Source organism: Microtus pennsylvanicus, chromosome 9 (genome assembly GCF_037038515.1).
Source record: "Microtus pennsylvanicus isolate mMicPen1 chromosome 9, mMicPen1.hap1, whole genome shotgun sequence".
NCBI classification, from domain to species: Eukaryota; Metazoa; Chordata; class Mammalia; order Rodentia; family Cricetidae; genus Microtus; species Microtus pennsylvanicus.
In genome coordinates, this window is record NC_134587.1 from 95,517,933 (window position 1) to 95,535,544 (window position 17,612).

The following is a 17,612-nucleotide window of genomic DNA, read 5'->3' on the forward strand; positions in this document are numbered from 1 at the left end:
AGTTCTCTTGGGAATCACCAAGAAGGGTTGTAATTGAGTCACATGCTAGTTTGAATTTTAGTATTCTAAGGAGTCTCTATTCTATTTTTATTGGCTGAACTGATTTACAGCTTCAATAATAATACAAAAGAGTTTGTTTTATGCTATACTCACCTTCACTTATATTTTGAATGTTATCTCTTCTAAGTCAAAAATAGGATCTCAATTTAGTTTTGATTTGCATTTCTAATTAATATTTAGTTAAAAACTTTGAAGTTTTTTTAAAAAAATATGTGTATTTATTGGCACACTGGATATGTATTTGTCAACTGATAAGCTTGTGAGAAAACAGTTTTGTAATAAGGGCTCCAACCTAATCAAAGAATTAGTCTCCTGATAGATGACAACTATGATGGCCTTACTAGGAGGTGGTAGAGTTTGGAGTTAGGGAATAATTGGAGGAAGTAAGTCATTTAGCACGGCCTGAGAAAGCTACATCTTTTTCTTTTTCTCTCTATTTTCTGTCCATCATAAGTTTTTATTCTCCACATGCTGGTCTCAGGCCTATGGGAATGGAACCAAGCAATGATACAGAAACCTGTGAGATCACAAGCCAATATGCTTTCTTTCTTTCCTGTCTCTCATGTGCATATTGCTACAACACCCAAAATAAACACACTATTATAAATAAACCCACACAGCTATAATCACCTTGTTCTTGGCAAGTTTCCCCAAAAAAATCCTACATTGTGAAAAGAAAACTTACAAAAAATTGCTGAGAGGACTGAATATCTACTCATAGAATCTTTTAAAATTGATTTTTATTGAGTTCTACATTTTTCTCTGCTCCGCTCCCTTTCTCTCCCCTCCCTTTCTCTCCCCTCCTCCTTCAACCCATAGAATCTTAAAATCACATCCCTATCTTTTCCCTGTAAATTCAATTCAAAATAAGCTAAAAATCTCGATTTGACACTTTAAAACTTCAAGAGGTAGACCTAGAGGACACTAGACCTTAGCACAGATATTAACTTCCTAAGACTCCGGTGATTTAGGAAGCAGGACAAATCCTTGAATGATGGAACTATATCAAGTTGAAAAGCATAGTCAAAGAAAATAAATGGTTACAGGGTAAAAGGACAACTCACAGTGGGAAATGATTAACTGCCTATTCTAGCAGGAGAGGGTTAATCTTCAGAACATTTTAAAGCACTTAAAAGATATCTAAAAGATGAACAAATGGACAAGTCAATGAACAAATGCACAAACAAATAAGAAAATGCTTTTCAAAAGACTTGCAAATACCCAGTAAGTGTGTGGAAAAAATATTGCCAGCTTTACATGACTAGTAAGGCACAGCAAAACCATGTTGGCCTCCTCTTGTTCATTTATTCTTTTATTTTTGAGATTATAATAAGTGACATCATTTCCTCTCCCCCTTTTTCTCTCTAAACCCTCCCATATACTTTCTTTGCTCTCTTTCAAGTTATCTTTTCCATTAGTTGTCACTCTATGCATAAATAAGTGTATGTATATACATATCTGTTCTGAAATACAACCAGCTCAGTCTGTAAAATTTTACCTATATTTGTTTTCAGGGATGATCATTTGCTATTGATTAGCCAATTGTTTTGATCTTTCTTGGAGAAGACTGTTTCTCCTTTTCTTAACATTCCTTTGTTGCTTGCAGTTCTTTGTGTAGGGTTGAAGTCTCAAGGATTTTCTTTCAAACACTTTGGCAAGTCTGTTGTGGCTACCTTTGCTCAGTTTATCTGTAGACCGTGACCCTAATGAGTCTTTGTAGTGTTGCTTCTGAAATTCCCGGGAGATACAGAGTCAAAGCAAATCCCTGAACCTCTGGCTCTTATTTCCAACATCTCTTCTGCAAAATTCTTTGGCTTTAGGTACAGGAGTTGTTTGCTGGATGTATTTGCTGGGCATGTCTTTAAAGGGATGACTTCAGTGCACCTTTTATTATATTTCCTTCTAAGTAGTGAGAAAGTTTTCTTTTACTGTTGCAAGTACTCTCCTTGGTGTTTTATAGGAGACACAAGGTCCTTGTGCTCACAGATAATTCCTACAAAAACTAGGAATGTTCTACTTGCTCATGGATACCACATTATTGTTTTTATTTTCTGCAAGCTTCATAGTTTGTCGCAAATTTAGACAATAGATATTATATTGTAGCAACTGGGAGTGTTAATGTTTCTACCACTCTCTTGTTTGTTATTAGAAGTTTTTGTTTTATTTGTAATAATTGACCCAATTATTTTAGTAAAGTCTATTTCTTTCCAGTACAGTATTAAAGCCCTAGTGTTGACACTTACAGAGAGGCAGCTTTGGTATTCTTATGCTTAGAAGGAAGCAGTGACAGTGGTAACCTTTTCCCCTTTCCAAACCATAAAGGCTCTGAGTTTTCATAACCCTCATTGGTTGCTTTATTATTTTCATTAAATCAACATCTTGGAATATAAATCATTCTACACGCAAAGCTATAAAAATTGTGTCTTTTTTGAAGACATATCGCCCAAGGTTTTGCATTTTTATTCTTTAAGAAATTCATACAGCATATTTTTACTGTATTCTTTTCCATTATCCAACTCGGTTCTTATCCAACATCATGTTCTTTCTCTTGGTATAAAAACAAACTAACAGCAACAACAACAAACAGAAAAGAATCAAAATTGTTGACCACCTACCAAATACCCTTGAACATCAGGCCTGTCCTGGGTTGATATAACCAAGCTTTGGCATCTGTTCTTATTTCAGAACTCATCCCAACTTTTCAGTTCTTCACTTCTTTCCTGACAAATATCGGTCTACAGACATAGCTATATCTTTGTGAAATACACTAGCTGCCTTCCAGGTGATTTCTGCTATAATCTGTAGCCTTTGTCAGTGAACTGAGCTTTTAAAATTGTGTGTTATATTGCAAAACATTCACTTTCTTCGGTAAGAGCAGAAACAGTAATATATGATGGCATGGAACTCCCTCAAAAGCAGGGACCTTCACAGGACGTAGGAGAGCTTGCCAAGATCCCAAGGGTAACACTGCATTCCAGGCGCTGAGGTCTCCGGAAGAGGGACCAGCAGCTGCTTCACTCACGGAAGAGCACATCACAGTTATGGAAACTGTGATTGGCAATGAAGGATTCCGGGATGCCACATGCCAGGAGCGCTTCTGCTGCAAGAGTGATGCCCAAGAGCAGGAGACCCTGCTGCTCTCCACTGTGTACATGCAAAGTTTCACCTTAAAGCGACAGGGAGCAGGAAACAGAGTTAGAAAAGCTGTAACACCATCTCTCCCAGGAAGCCATTCTGACTGGGAGCATGGCCCAGAGGCAGCCCGGTGAGCCGCTCTCTGGCAGCGTATAGGAATCTTACTTGCAGAGATGGCAACAAAGAAGGATGACACACTTGTGGTGTACACATCTTCTCTTTTTCTTTTCCTACATATTGCAGCAGATTTCTTGAATAGATGTTAACTCGTTTGCTTTTGGGGACTATTTTCAGGGGCTTCAAATATGTTTGGTGTGAAAGTGTTCTCTCCAGCTTCATTGGGGAGTAGGCTGATACTCTTCCATTACAGAAGTTAATCCCTGGGTGAATTATCTTTGCAAACACATATTAGTGCTTGTCACTCATATGATTGATAAGCACTTTGTCATAAAGGCAACAAAGATTATACATATTATTGAAAATACAAAATGAGGTTTAATCAATATTATGTGTTTTAATATATTTATTCAATGATTTCTTGGAGAATATTTTAAATGAAACAAGGCACAATTATGTGTTAATATTTGGGAAGTTAGAAATGTAAAAATATGCATTTAAAATGTTACTGTAATATGTGAATGAGGTATTTGTTTCAATCTTAAATTACTGCTATTACTCATTGATGATTAAATCAATTTTGATTAATAATTAGGTTAAAACGTAATATGTTTTAAAAGTTGCATTAGTATTAGGTATACATATTTTCCCTTGGCTATCAACACAAACATCAATAACATTTTTCCTATCACATTCCACATCAAGTGACAAAATTTACAATAATTGCCCAAAATTACATGGCTCAACTGGTTGAAAAATAAGTCTATCACTTTCCCGAGAACAGCAAAATATTTCTCAGACCCTCATTTGTTATGTGTAAGTTATGGTTTTAAGCACCGAGTTTCATTTCTGAAAGCTTCTGAAGGGGGCAAAATTAAGTAGTGAATTTAGAGTTGTGCTTGCTACAATAATATTTGCAAAACAAAAAATCCAATTCCTTCTCTACATGTTAAAGGCCTCCCTTAGAACTCTCTATGCAGCCCAGGGATCTCCACCCCTGCAGCTCTGTCATTGGCCTCTCAAATGTTAGGATCATAGACAGGGGCAGCCATGCCTGACACCTATGCTCTTTTCTTTACAGAATTCAAGACATGACTCTATTTCTCAGTCTCATACGCATTTTTGCTTTTTTTATTTGATTCTTATTATAAGTTCACACACATACACATACACACACACACAATCTTGAAATTCAATTTTAAATCGGCTAGCTCATTCCTAAAAGATTTAAATTTTTTAAGAAAAACAGCTCTCCCACCAACACTCCGAGACAAAGGACCCTTCTTCAATCCCTCATTTCATTTTTCAAATAGCCTGTTTCGTGCTCTGTCATTCATGCTGAAGGCTGAACGCCTGACAGCTCGCCAACCGTTATCTCTCCTAGGAAGGTTTTCATCTACATAGCGATATCATAGACAAGTTTCACTTACAGTGATAAAATATCGTTTCTGTTTCTCAGGCTTTAGTCATAAGATGAGGAGTATGTGTTACATTTGTTATCCTGGTAACTTCATTATAAATCTAGATCTTGACTTCTAGAAACACAATGATGTCCTGATGCTTATACTGTTATACTTGGGAATATACTTACAGCTTTGTTAAATCTGGAAGATATTCAAATATGTTTTAAAAGTTTGATTTTATTTGTTGATTACTGGCCATTCATTCTTCCAGTATGTTGCTTGTAACCTTTATTGATTTTTCTCTTAGGGCTTTGAAATGATCTTAACTTAAACAGCATTTGATTCAAAGACCACATTTTCTACCTCCCGTGCTGATGGTATCACACTTGGCTAGAGTACAGAGAGAAGCATTTTAGTTTGTTTGTGGCTGAATTCACTTGTGAACTTACTGAATGAAATTATTTCATCAACTTCGCATGCATGTCACCAAAAAAACATGAAGGGAGACTCACTATTGCTAGTCAAAATATACCGAAAGCTATTATAATTGAGAATAAGAAGCAATATTCTTGAAATCTTTTGCCTACTTACATACAAACATTTCTGTGAATGAGAATTAGCATTAAAGAGTCAAACTTATTAAATCATATTTTATATTTCATATACAATTAATATAAATATTTTAAGTATATTGAGCGAATCTTAATTAAAAGTTGAATATATTTATTAATTTTTAACTAAAATTAACTGACTAATTTATTTATATAATGGCAGTTCAAACATAACATTAGAATTAATTTATTCCTTCACAATGTACATTTTTATGCTAATTAAAATATGCAAGTTAAATCATCATTAGAAGTAAGAAATAAACAAAGAAATGCTGAGTGATTTTGCTGCAGTTGATTGGCAAACCTGTTCTCAGTTTTAAAAATCTTATTCTCTAGTGAGGAACCTGAAGGAAGATTACATCCTTAGTGTAGTAGACAAAAAATTCCAAAGAAAACCTGAGCTTTTCAACTTCTTTATATTAACTGTAGAAGTCTGGTCTGTTAGAAGCAGCATTTTTTTGATAGGTAGGAATATTTAGAATATGGAATGCTGAAAAGTCAAAAGTTTTCAGCTAAAAACTACAACTAAAGTTCTGAATATGCTCACAAGGTCTCTTTATTCTATGTAGAAGAAGTATCCAGAGTTGTTTATTGGGAAGGAGAATCCTTTCCTGATGGATGTTGTAATTGAGACAAGGCACTGTGTGGTGAATACTCTTGCTCTCTCTGAACCTTCTCAACTACTATTGCAGGACAAATGAAAATGGTTGTGATTGATGAGTCTGGGCTTTGGAGCACACCATGCCTAGCTCTCCTCCTTCAGTTTCTACTGTGGACCCTTCTTACAGGCAGAGACTAGCTGTGCTTCACTCTGAACTCAGCATTCCACCTCTCTAGATCTAGAGTTGCTCATGTCAGCAAAGCTGGTGACGTGAAGGCTGATTGTTCGAGCTCAACAGTACATTCGACTCATATAAGAACTGTTCTCATCAATAAAATCTCAATATTAAAGGCAATATTTTAATAAAGATGTCATATTGGCAAAATTTCTCAGTTTCTTCTGAAATTGTCCAGGAAACAGGAATATGATATGTTATTATGATATAACCAAAATACTATGAAAGCAATCATATAATCCAAGAGTTATAAAATGCCTCTGTATTTTCCCAGGAGATGAGCTATCACAGCGTCTTCTTCAACACTGAGATTTCTAAAGTAACTCATAATGAATTAGTGTAAACAAAGATGTATATAAAACATAGCAAGCCATGCATAATGCATGTCTCTCAAAGGTGAACATGTGAACTGGTACATAGACCAGCAATATATACCAGAAGCACACACACACACTAGGATCTTAGGAATGTCAATAGGGCATCAGTTAAGAAGAGCTGTAAGATAATATGTTCACAGTATGTTTTAAAGTCCAGACAAACACGGCCTTTCCTAATAGCACTCTGAGACTACACAGAGTTTCTTTGAACTATCACATTTTAAAGTCATCCAAATCTTGCATCCTGTTCTACAAAGGGAAACAACATAAGCAAACTAAGTCAGTTAGCTGTATAACAGTTAAACTAATAATCCCTAAATAGGTGTTGATTGGATTCTGTGAATTCTGGGAGCATTTACAGAGAATCATAGTGTAACTATCATATAAATATAAATATGCATAAATATATATATATATATATATATATATATATATATATATATATATACACACATTTGAAATGCACAGGGAACCAGAATGCATCAAACGTTAAGCAATGTGGGTCCTGAAAGACTTTAGACTTTTCTGCAGATGTGATTCTAACAAAGTCAGGGGGACATCAGCGTTCTCTTGGAGAACTGGATATGAGCTGACGTCAGGTTAAGCTGTCTCCATGGTCATTTCTAAAAGCCTTCCTGATATACAGTCTCACTAGTTTTCTTTTTGTTAAATATTTTATTTTATTACTTTAAAAATACCAATGCAAATTCCCACTCCTTCCCTTCCTCTTACTCCCTCTCCTCCTAGAGTTTATTCATTTTTTTATCATTTTTGATATAATTTTACTCAACAGCATTTGACCTTTTTTGGAATCCAGCCTCAATAACACAGTATGAGTGTGGTAAGAGTAGCCACTATTTGCTTTCTTAACATTTAGAATAATATTTTCTTAATGATCCAAGCTCTGTGGATATAATACAAATTTCAAATTAGTTTTGTTTTTACTTCTTGGGATTGTGTAAGGATATGTTTTTTAAAATGTTGTGATTTTACTAAAAATAAACTCTTAAAAGAGCAGTCTATCATCTTCCCTCCGCGGCTTCTGTGTTGCTAACTGTAGCGCCTTCCACTCGAATGCACCTTAATAGGTGGGAAATGTTGGGGGAGAAGGGAAATAAAAGGAAATTATTGTCTGAGAATATTTATTATGTCAACAATGCAGCTTAATCGTCTTTAAAGGAACACAATTAGACATTGGAATTTCTCAAAACAAGAAATATTTTGGGCAGTGGGAACTGCTACAGATAATTGTAAATAATCTGAGAATAATTAGTCTGAATAAAAGGCTGGGAACAATATAGAGAGTTTTCAGTTTGAGAAAAATTTATTTGCCCTTCACATTAATCCTCTACTTAAGGATATTAGAAAATGTAATTTAAAACCGATTCTGAAAAGAATCCCAGTAATTATTGTATTTGTCAAATAAATGGATGAAGTAGTGATGGAAATAAAATAATAGCCCCCTAAAGAATAAAATGTTTTCCCTCTTAATGGTCAATTATCCTTAAATAGCACAGTTTTACATATTTACAATTCATATTTAATTTATAGCTCTAATCATTATTTTTCTTGGTTTCTGCACATTTGATTCTCTCCCTTCCTCCACCCTCTCCCCCTTGCTCCCCAGTTCTCTCTCATACTAATGTTTCTTAAAGGAGACTGGGATAGGAGGCTCCAGTGAAGTGGAAAATCCTGTTCACATAGCATGTCATCAGATTTTTGGCTTTGTATAAGCTTTCAGAAAACCACAAAAGATTCTACTTCCCCCCCCCCATAATTAGCAATTTAAAGGTAATCTTGAGGTCACTATAGAGAGGTGGTTTCCAGAGGATTCCAGGCAGCATCGTTCGTGGATTAATATATACAGTAGAACTCTCTGTCAATTGCCAAACCACAAGCAGTTCATAAAGTGACAGAGAATTGAAAAAGGAACTACTACCATGTAATCGCTCATTCTAATTACTTTTTATAGGAATATTAGGTCAAGGGCCCAAAGAAATGTTAGCTTAAGAAAGCAGTCCATTAAAGGTTCATGTCCAAATACAGTTCTGATAACATGTCAACCAGAGAAAAAATATTTATCATCAATCCATATTATCAAAGATAAAAGTATAGACATCTTCTAAAAACATTTTGTTTTAAATGAAGATAATATAGGCAATGAAATTGCAATAATTTTCAGAGTCCGTGTTATGGTTTAGATTCAAAATGTTGGCCACAAGCTCATGCCTTCAAAGATCTGGTCTTCAGAGGCAGCACGGTTTGGGGAGGATGTACATCTTTAGGAAGTAGTGATTTGGTAAAGGAAATGGGCCACTGGAGTTGGGTCTTGTGTTTTATATCCTGGTTCAATTTCCTGCCCCATCTCTGCTTGGGAGTTCACTAAGGGTAAGTTACTGCTGTCCAGATGTATACGAGCCCATTACTGAGAGCACCATGATTACTCACTCACAGCTGCAGGCTGGTCCTGCTGCAGTTCCCTTTCTGCTGTTCACCTCAGAAGGTGCTGCTTCATCACCTCAGAACTCAGCCAAAATGTCAAAATAAAACCTTCCGCTCCTTCCGTGTTTTCTTTTTTCTTTCTTTCTTTTTTTTTTTTTTTTTTTTTTTTTGGCTTTCTAAAAATTGTAGCAAGGCTGACAATGAGGGCTGACTGAGAAGCCAAGGACAATGTCACTGGGTTTAGATTCTACTGCATGTATTGGCTTTGTGGGAGCCTAGTCTGGTTGTTCACCTTCCTAGACCTGGATAGAGGGGGAGGACCTTGGACTTCCCACAGGGCAGGGAACCCTGACTGCTATTTGGACTGGAGAGGGAGGGGGAGGGGAAGTGGGGGGAGTGGGAGGGAAATAGGAGGAGGTGGAAATTTTAAATAAAAAAATTTTAAAAATGTAGCAAAAATGTTGGCATTCTTTTCGAATTTCAAAATTATTTAATTTTAAATAAACACGAGTAACATTAAACAATTACACGTAATTTTTAATTTAAATGGCTAGTGCAAAACTTCAGTTACATATACCATAATAATATGCATTAAAATAATAACACCAAGTGAGAAAGCAGCCTCTGCTTCCCGTCTAGGCAGCACACTAGAGCTGATCCTGTTGTTGAGGACGCAGGTGAGCCAGCCAGAGGTCTTGTGAGCAGGAGAGCTAACCCTGCTGTTCCCCCATAGCCAATACAGCAATACAGAGAGAGGGTGCTACACAGGGCAAAACAGTAGAACTGGCCCTGGTGATGTGAATGTGGGGTGAGTTGGTGGTGGTGGTGGTAAATCTGAGGGCCCGAGGGCAGAACTGGTCCTGATCCTTGTTGCAGGCTACAGTAAGTGATCTTGCCAAGGCAGTGCTAGATAGCTCACCCACATAGAGATGAGAAGGGAAATCTAACGAGCTGACCAATGCAGCTACCACGCAGGCCTAGAACCAGTTGGTCCACCCTAACATTCACTGAATCTATGATGTTGGAGCATGTGAAGGCAACAAACCTACAGATGCAAAACAACAGGATCTCCATGACACAGACAGACAGCAAGAGGATATTCAACAGGAGCCTCAGTGAAAGCCTGCTATATGTGGTGCAGCCGAAGCCACAGGGCTCCAACCAGACCAATGACTCATGGCAACGAACACTTGAAAGCAAACACAAACAGACTAAAGGGTAAATTATATGTCTCAATGGAAACCACTACAGCTTCCTCAAAAGATTTCTCCTCCTCCTCCTCCTCCTCCTCCTCCTCCTCCTCCTCCTCTTCCTCCTCCTCCTCTTCCTCCTCCTCCTCCTCCTTCTTCTCCTTCTCCCTCTCCCTCTCCCTCTCCCTCTCCCCTTCCCCTCCCCCTCCTCCTTTCTCTTTCTTTCTTTTTTGTTTCTTTGCTTTATTTGGTTTTCAGTTTTTCTTTTAAATTTGGTTTTGCTTTGTGGGGTAAGTTTACCAGGGCAGGGGGTGGATGCCAGGGGATAGAGATAAGTGGGATCAGAATCCACGATGTGAAATGTGTAAAGAATCAATAAAAGTTAAAAACAATAATAACACAAAATAACCAAAGTAACAAACACACTTGACGTGTTCACACTTACTTAGCGTGACGGATATCTGGCAGAGACCGCTCTAAAGCAATTTTGTTGCTGACAAAAATATTGAAGCCGTTTTCCCTGTAAGCTGAGTCATCCTGGTATTCTTCAGTAAGGGGGTATGGTTTTCCATGTTCACCTTTCCCTACAGAGGAAAAAGAAAAGGTTTTCATCTGATAAAACCTATTTCATATTCTAGAACAGATATTCATAAATAAATGATGTATAATAAAAATGTGCAATTTATACACACTGGCATATTTTTTTAGCCTTGAAGAAATATTGAAAAAATGACATATTCAGAAAAATGTTTAACTGAAAGCTATTATATTAAGCAAACAAATTAACACCCTAAAAGACCAATACTTAGTTTTGTCTCATATATAGGTGTCGGATTTTGATTTTTATAAGTCTGAAAGAACACCTGCAGGTTCACATATGCAGGTATGTACATGAAGATGCTGGGGTAGCCATCACATGTTGCTGCTTTGCTTTACACACCAATGCAAGTTTTCTTACCCCAAACCTCAATACAGCACATGCATATGCCTCTGCATGCAAGCTTGAACTTACTTGCAAGCAAACACCATACTTAGATGTGCATCACAAACATACGAATTTGCAAAACGTATTGGTATTTGTCTCCTGGTTAAAATGACATTAATAGAACTGTCTTGACGATTAATTTTGGAGGTCTATTGATTGTGTACTATTTGCACCATTGGGTATGGAAATTGAAAATGTGCATAGTATTGTGACAGACCTGCAAAAGCTGGGAGTATGCTATGATTAGGAAGGTAAGGGCAAATTTATTAAATGGCTACTTCAAGAACAAATCTTGGCATGTGTACAGTTAAATACACTAAAAACAAACAAACAAAATTCAATGGACTAAAGAAGCTAGTGTAGGCTAACTAGGGAAGGAGGAACGTAGCTCAAGTTTCCTCAATAGAAGAGGATGTGAGCCATTTTTAAAGAGCTGGGCCGGAGGCATTTTACATAAGAAGAAACTGGGATAATTGAATTGTGAAAACCCAAAATTGAAATGCAGTGCTGAGCAAATATTTAATAAATCTATTTTACAAGACAGAGATCTGTTAACATTGAATACTGAGAATAAAAGAGACTTAGGTCAGAAGAAGGATTCTATGACACTTTAAGTTATTCAGACTCTTCCTTCTGAGCAAGTAGCACGAGGTTAATATTAGAATCAGGGAGGATATGCAACTGGGAAACTCAAACATACTTGAATCTGAATCTTTTTTATTGATTTTTATTGAGCTCTACATTTTTCTCTGCTCCCCTCGCTGCCTCTCCCCTCCCTTTCAACCCTCTCCCTAGGTCCCCCCATGCTCCCGATTTACTTAGGAGATATTGTCTTTTTCTACTTCCCATGTAGATTAGATTCATCTATGTCTCTTTTAGGGTCCTCATTGTTGTCTAGGTTCTCTGTGATTGTGATTTGTGGGCTGGTTTTTATTGCTTTATATTTAAAAACCACTTATGACTGAGTACAACCAGAACCTGGAAACAATCTATGTGTGCTTCTCCTCAAGAATCGATAAGGAAAATGTGGTACATTTACACAATGGAGTACTACACAGGACTAAAAATAACAACATCTTGGATTTTGCAGAAAAATGGGTAGAGCTAGAAAACATCCTTGAATCTTGGTGCCATCATACTTTATTCATATGTAGAGAACTTTTATTATCACTCCAACATAGACAGGAATCTCAAATATCATATGCAGACTCTTTTTTTCCAACTTTTCTCTTGATTTTTTTCTTTTTCTTTTCCTTGTTCTTCACTGACACTTCTTTCCCTCCTTCCTGCTGTTCCTTCTTTTTCTTTCCCCCTTCCTAATCCTTGCCTTTCTTCCTCATCCTCTGCTCTCTATTCCTCTCTTTCATATGCACACCAACCCTTCTCATTCCTCGTCCCTTTTTAAAAAGACAGTCTTGTCATATAAACCTGGAAATTCCTATGTAGACCAGGCAAACTCAAACCTTGTGGTGATCCTCTTGTCTCTGTCTTATAATTGCCGGGATTTCAAGATTGTGAAAATCTTTAGAAACATCTGCTTTCTTTAACATATAATGATGGTGAATTAATGTTTTACTACTTCATGACTGTCTTTCAGTGGATATATAACCCAGACCCAAAAAGATGAACATCGGATGTACTCACTCATAATTGGTTTCTAGCCATAAATAAGGGACACGGAGCCTACAGTTGGTGATCCTAAAGAAGCTAAATAAGAAGGTGAACCAAAGGAAAAACATATAGTTATCCTCTTGGCTATGGGAAGTAGACAAAGTTGCCGGGGAGAAAATTGAGATCTTGGGGGTGGGGTGGGATGGGGGTAAGGGGAGATGGGGAGAGAAAAGGAAGAAGGGGAGGAAGAAGGGGGGAACTTGGGGAAAAAGGAGGATTGGGATAAAGGAAGGTTGGATAGGGGAGCACGGAAGCACAATTCTTAGTCAAGGGAGCCACCTTAGGGTTGGCAAGAGACTTGAACGTAGAGTGGCTCCCAGGTGCCCAAGCCGAGGTCCCCAGTTAATTCCTTGGGCAGCTGGGGATAGGGAACCTGAAATGACCCTATCCTATAGCAATACTGACGAATATCTTGCATATTATCATAGAACTTTCATCTGGTGATGGATGGAGATAGAGACAGAGACCCACACTGGAGCACTGGACTGAGCTCCCAAGGTCCCAATGAGGAGCAGAAGGAGGGAGAACATGAGCAAAGAAGTCGGGACCACGAGGGGTGCACCCACCCACTGAGACAGTGGAGCTGATCTATTGGGAGCTCACCAAGGCCAGCTGGACTGTGACTGAAAAAGCATGGGATAAAACTGGACTCTCTGAACATGGCGAACATTGAGAGCGGATGAGACGCCAAGGACAACGGCAAGGGGTTTTGATCCTACGTAATGTGCTGGCTTTGTGTGAGCCTAGCCAGTTTGGATGTTCACCTTCCTAGATATGGACTGAGCGGGGAGGACCTAGGACTTACCACAGGGCAGGGAACCCTGACTGCTCTTTGGACTGGAGAGGGAGGGCGAAAGGAGTGGGGGGAGGGGGAGAAGGGTGGGAGAAGGGAGAGAAGGGTGGGAGGAGGGGGAAGGAAATGGGAGGCTGGGAGGGGATGGAAACTTGTTTTTTTCTCTCATTTTCTCAATAAAAAAAAAGATTTATAAAAAAAAAGCAAAAAATGTTCAATATAATGTCACCAACTTCTAAAAGGTCATTATGACACAGTAGGTACCAGTCCATATTATTTGGGGAGTAAGCAAAAGAAGAGGTGCTGAGAATTTGGTATCTATTTACTAAAGGATATAAAGTCATTTATTTTCTTGAAAGCAAATATCGACCACTTTATCTCAGAAAGAGTTTGAGGATTAAATGATGATTATCAGAGTTACTATTTTAACATTAAAATTTAAGAGAAAAGTTAAAAAATAGGATATTGGAATTAAAGAGAAGTATAACAATCTTTAAGGCAACTCAGGTCTGGGAACGGGTTTTGGGTGCAGAATCTAGCTCACTGAGTGGTGCTTTTGCTCTCTCTAATTTCAGTAGAAAGCTCTTTATATACATACACTTCCAGTTGTCCCTATATATATTATGGACACCTGGGATGTGTGGAGTACCAATATGATAAAGTGTTTAAGTGAGATTTTTTTCTATTATTATTATAAAGTAGAAAGTTTTCACCGTGCTGTCTAGTCTGTCCTCAAACCCCTGTGCTTGTGTGTTTTCCCTTCTTAGTCTTATGGAGGGGTGTGTATACATACATACATACATACATACACGCATATACAGTTTCTTCAATTCACCGAACACTGAATACCTATATCTAAGCATCTAAGCACTTAGCTATATCACATGTAAAATGGATAAGCAATTCTCACCATGCTCATTCACAGCAGGTGAGCAGTCTGCTTAGGTGGAATTCCTATTTCATGCCTCATTCACAGGCTTGACTGTATCTTCTTGGAAGTAACCACTGAAGATTGATTTTACAAAAACTTCAGATTGAATATGAATATCAATAAAACATGGTCACAAGATATTATATTCCTCTTTGGGGGAACCTAGTAAGTCATTCTATTTCGGATCTGTCAGTAGATTGACACTAAATTTGCTTTAAATGTTCTTCATTAGTTTTTTATTTGAATAAGCAACAGATTTGTTTGAAGATGTCAGAGAGGGTTGTGTTTTTTTCCTTTTTTCAAGCCAAACTGTCTCATCATACTGGTTGTTCCTTTCCTAAAACATATTATAGTCAAATCTCATAAACTATACATTTTCTTACCTTGGTAGTATAAATAAAAGTAATTGAGTATGTGCATATTGAAACTAAACACTGGGTACTTAATGTGTGCTTATGAAAGTTGTAAGTTTATCACTACAGTATTCATCAAAATTGGTGTATATGCACGTAGAAACCAACAGAAAAAGTTGTGAAGTAACACTATAAAGTTTCTTTCATTGTCTTTGTGTGTGTCCTCCATTGTAGTATTTTTATTGCAGTCCTTTCAATTGCATCCTTGGACAGTTTTTGCAGCCTCACCTCCTGAAATTGTCATTGCATTTGCTAGGACATGATTTAACAGAATTGGGGTCCTTTTTGTATGATTGTTTGTTTTGTGTTTTGCTGTTTCTCTCTACTTCTCTGGCTGTTCTGGTGTCCTGAAACTCACTCTGTAGACCAGGCTGGATTCAGACTCAAAGATCTGCCTGTTGCAGACTCTGTGCTAGGATTAAGGGCATGTGCTACCACCGCCCAGACTGGGTTCTTTTTTATTACAGCTTTGGAGAAAGGCTGGTGGAGAACAATATGAATGACTTTTCATATTTTGTGTCTGGGTAATGTGGTATGTCCTAAAATTTGTACATACACAATTATTGAATCCTTGCTAATCATCTGACTTCAGAGTGTGTGGAAATTTGCTACACAAATCAATGCATAATTCCTGCTATACATAAAATTCTCAATGAGGTTATGAATCTGCAGTACTAGATCAACAAAAGAAAAAAATTTGTCAAGAATAACATGGCTTTACATACATGGCTTCTTGAGTATATTTCTAATATTTGTATTGAAATATTTCACTGTTATGAACTAAGTGTTGCTGAGGTGAGGAGCCATATTTAAAAAAAGTAACATAACAATTACTTTTTCCTTATTATATTTCCATTTATAAACTATATTATATTTTCTCTGGAAAATGTCGTTCTTTATTTGTAAAGTAGACATTTTGATTATTAGATTTTGTTGGTAAAATAAACATAAAATATGAAAATAGTAATTGTCTCTCAGTTGATAGCTATTTGATATTCTTCTAAGCTTTATGGAGTACCAGCCATTGAAAATCCTTAAATATATTTGGAATATTTAAAGTTTGTTTTATTTGTTGTGAGTACATGACAATATTTGTTATACCCTTTTTCTCTTTGGTAGTGTAGTGGGTAGATATTTTCTTCCAGCTTTGGACAATGTAAATTAGAAGCATGGCTATATCCTTTGTCACTTCTAAATTTTCCCGTCTTTCTCGCTTTTATTTGTTGGCTGTCTTTATTTTGTTTTAAAGGTGAACTGATTCACAGAATTAATTAGGAACAGAATGACTACTTCCCTATGTATAGTACGACAGTGTTGATTAATTTCTCATCACAGCACAGCTTACTGATGTGTAGAGAGAGATTCTGAGTTGAAAACTAAATATCCAGAACCTAAATTTCATATCAAACTTCCACAAAGAACTAGAACTATGATGAGCTCTTTAGCTTTTCGTCTCTCGGTATTTTTATTTATGAAGGCAACAAGTGAGGCTAGGCAGATAATTAATATTTTAAATTCCCTCCAATCCTCTAATTCTTCTTTCCTGTATAATCACATTTTCCTGCATAATTCATATTAAAATGACAAACTTGATAATACTATGAGGCATCTTGTACTATAAGATGATTATGTATTTAATAAAACTTAATATTCAGAGGAAAGCAATATAATTTAGTCATGCAAACAATCTATGATTAAAAATTGAGAGTCCTCTAAGAACAAGGATATAAGATTCTTGTAATCAGATTTTGTTCCTCAAATATATATATCTATATGTATATACTTACAAATATGGAAATATACAGAGATAGATAGATAGATAGATAGATAGATAGATAGATAGATGATAGATAGATAGATAGATCACCTTTATAGAATTGAGGTATAATTAGAGTGGAGAAAGCAGAAACAAGCTAAGATGTAGGCACTCTGAAAAATTTTTTCATCAAAGATATCATATTCTTTACTATTCTCTTGTCAAATTCCACAAGTAGTGTTACATCTCATACTGAACTGAAAAAAATATAAATAGTACAAAATAAAGTCAAGTTTCCTCATAAAAATTGCAATTAATGATTCCTTAATTAAATAGTAACATTCTCAATTTTTGAAGAAACTCATTGAAATTACTCTATTCAGTTAAAGTGATCTAAAAGCAGAGATAAGAGAGAAAGCCCCCAATAGCTGCATCATCATAAAGAGTCAAGTAGAAAAATACTTTTTAAAAAAATAATAAAATAAAATAAATAATAAAATAATAAAATAAATAAAATAAAATGAAATGGAGTTCATTGTTTTCCAGAAGGATTTTGGTGAATAAAGCAAGTTTCTACTATTAATCAATTATCAATATCCTATGAGAAAGAAGATGAGTTACAGGGGAAGGATGAGCCAAAACTAAGAATGTATAAAAATGTCACATGAAAACCCACTTTTATAAACTTATTAAAGAGAATTTAAAATAGACCTCAAATGGAAGCATTCTATATGGGTGGATGTTGATCCTAGACATCATGAATCACTAAAAACAAAACTGTATTGTCAGATATGTGGAAACTTCACAAGAGCTGTTGATCAGAAAGGCTTCAGAGGGCTCCTACACTATGCAGGTTACGATAATTAACCTTTATTACCCACATACTAGATGG

The 17,612-nt window shown here is 36.4% G+C and overlaps 1 protein-coding gene across 1 annotated transcript in view; it reads right to left on the bottom strand.

Moving 5' to 3' along the window:
• The window catches only part of Galntl6 (polypeptide N-acetylgalactosaminyltransferase like 6), a 1,064,237-nt gene that overhangs the window by 607,577 nt on the left and 439,048 nt on the right, over positions 1-17,612 (bottom strand). The window contains exon 4 of the mRNA XM_075986809.1: positions 10,617-10,755. Within this exon, the coding sequence (XP_075842924.1) occupies positions 10,617-10,755 (139 nt within the window). The remainder of the gene's footprint in view (positions 1-10,616; positions 10,756-17,612) is intronic.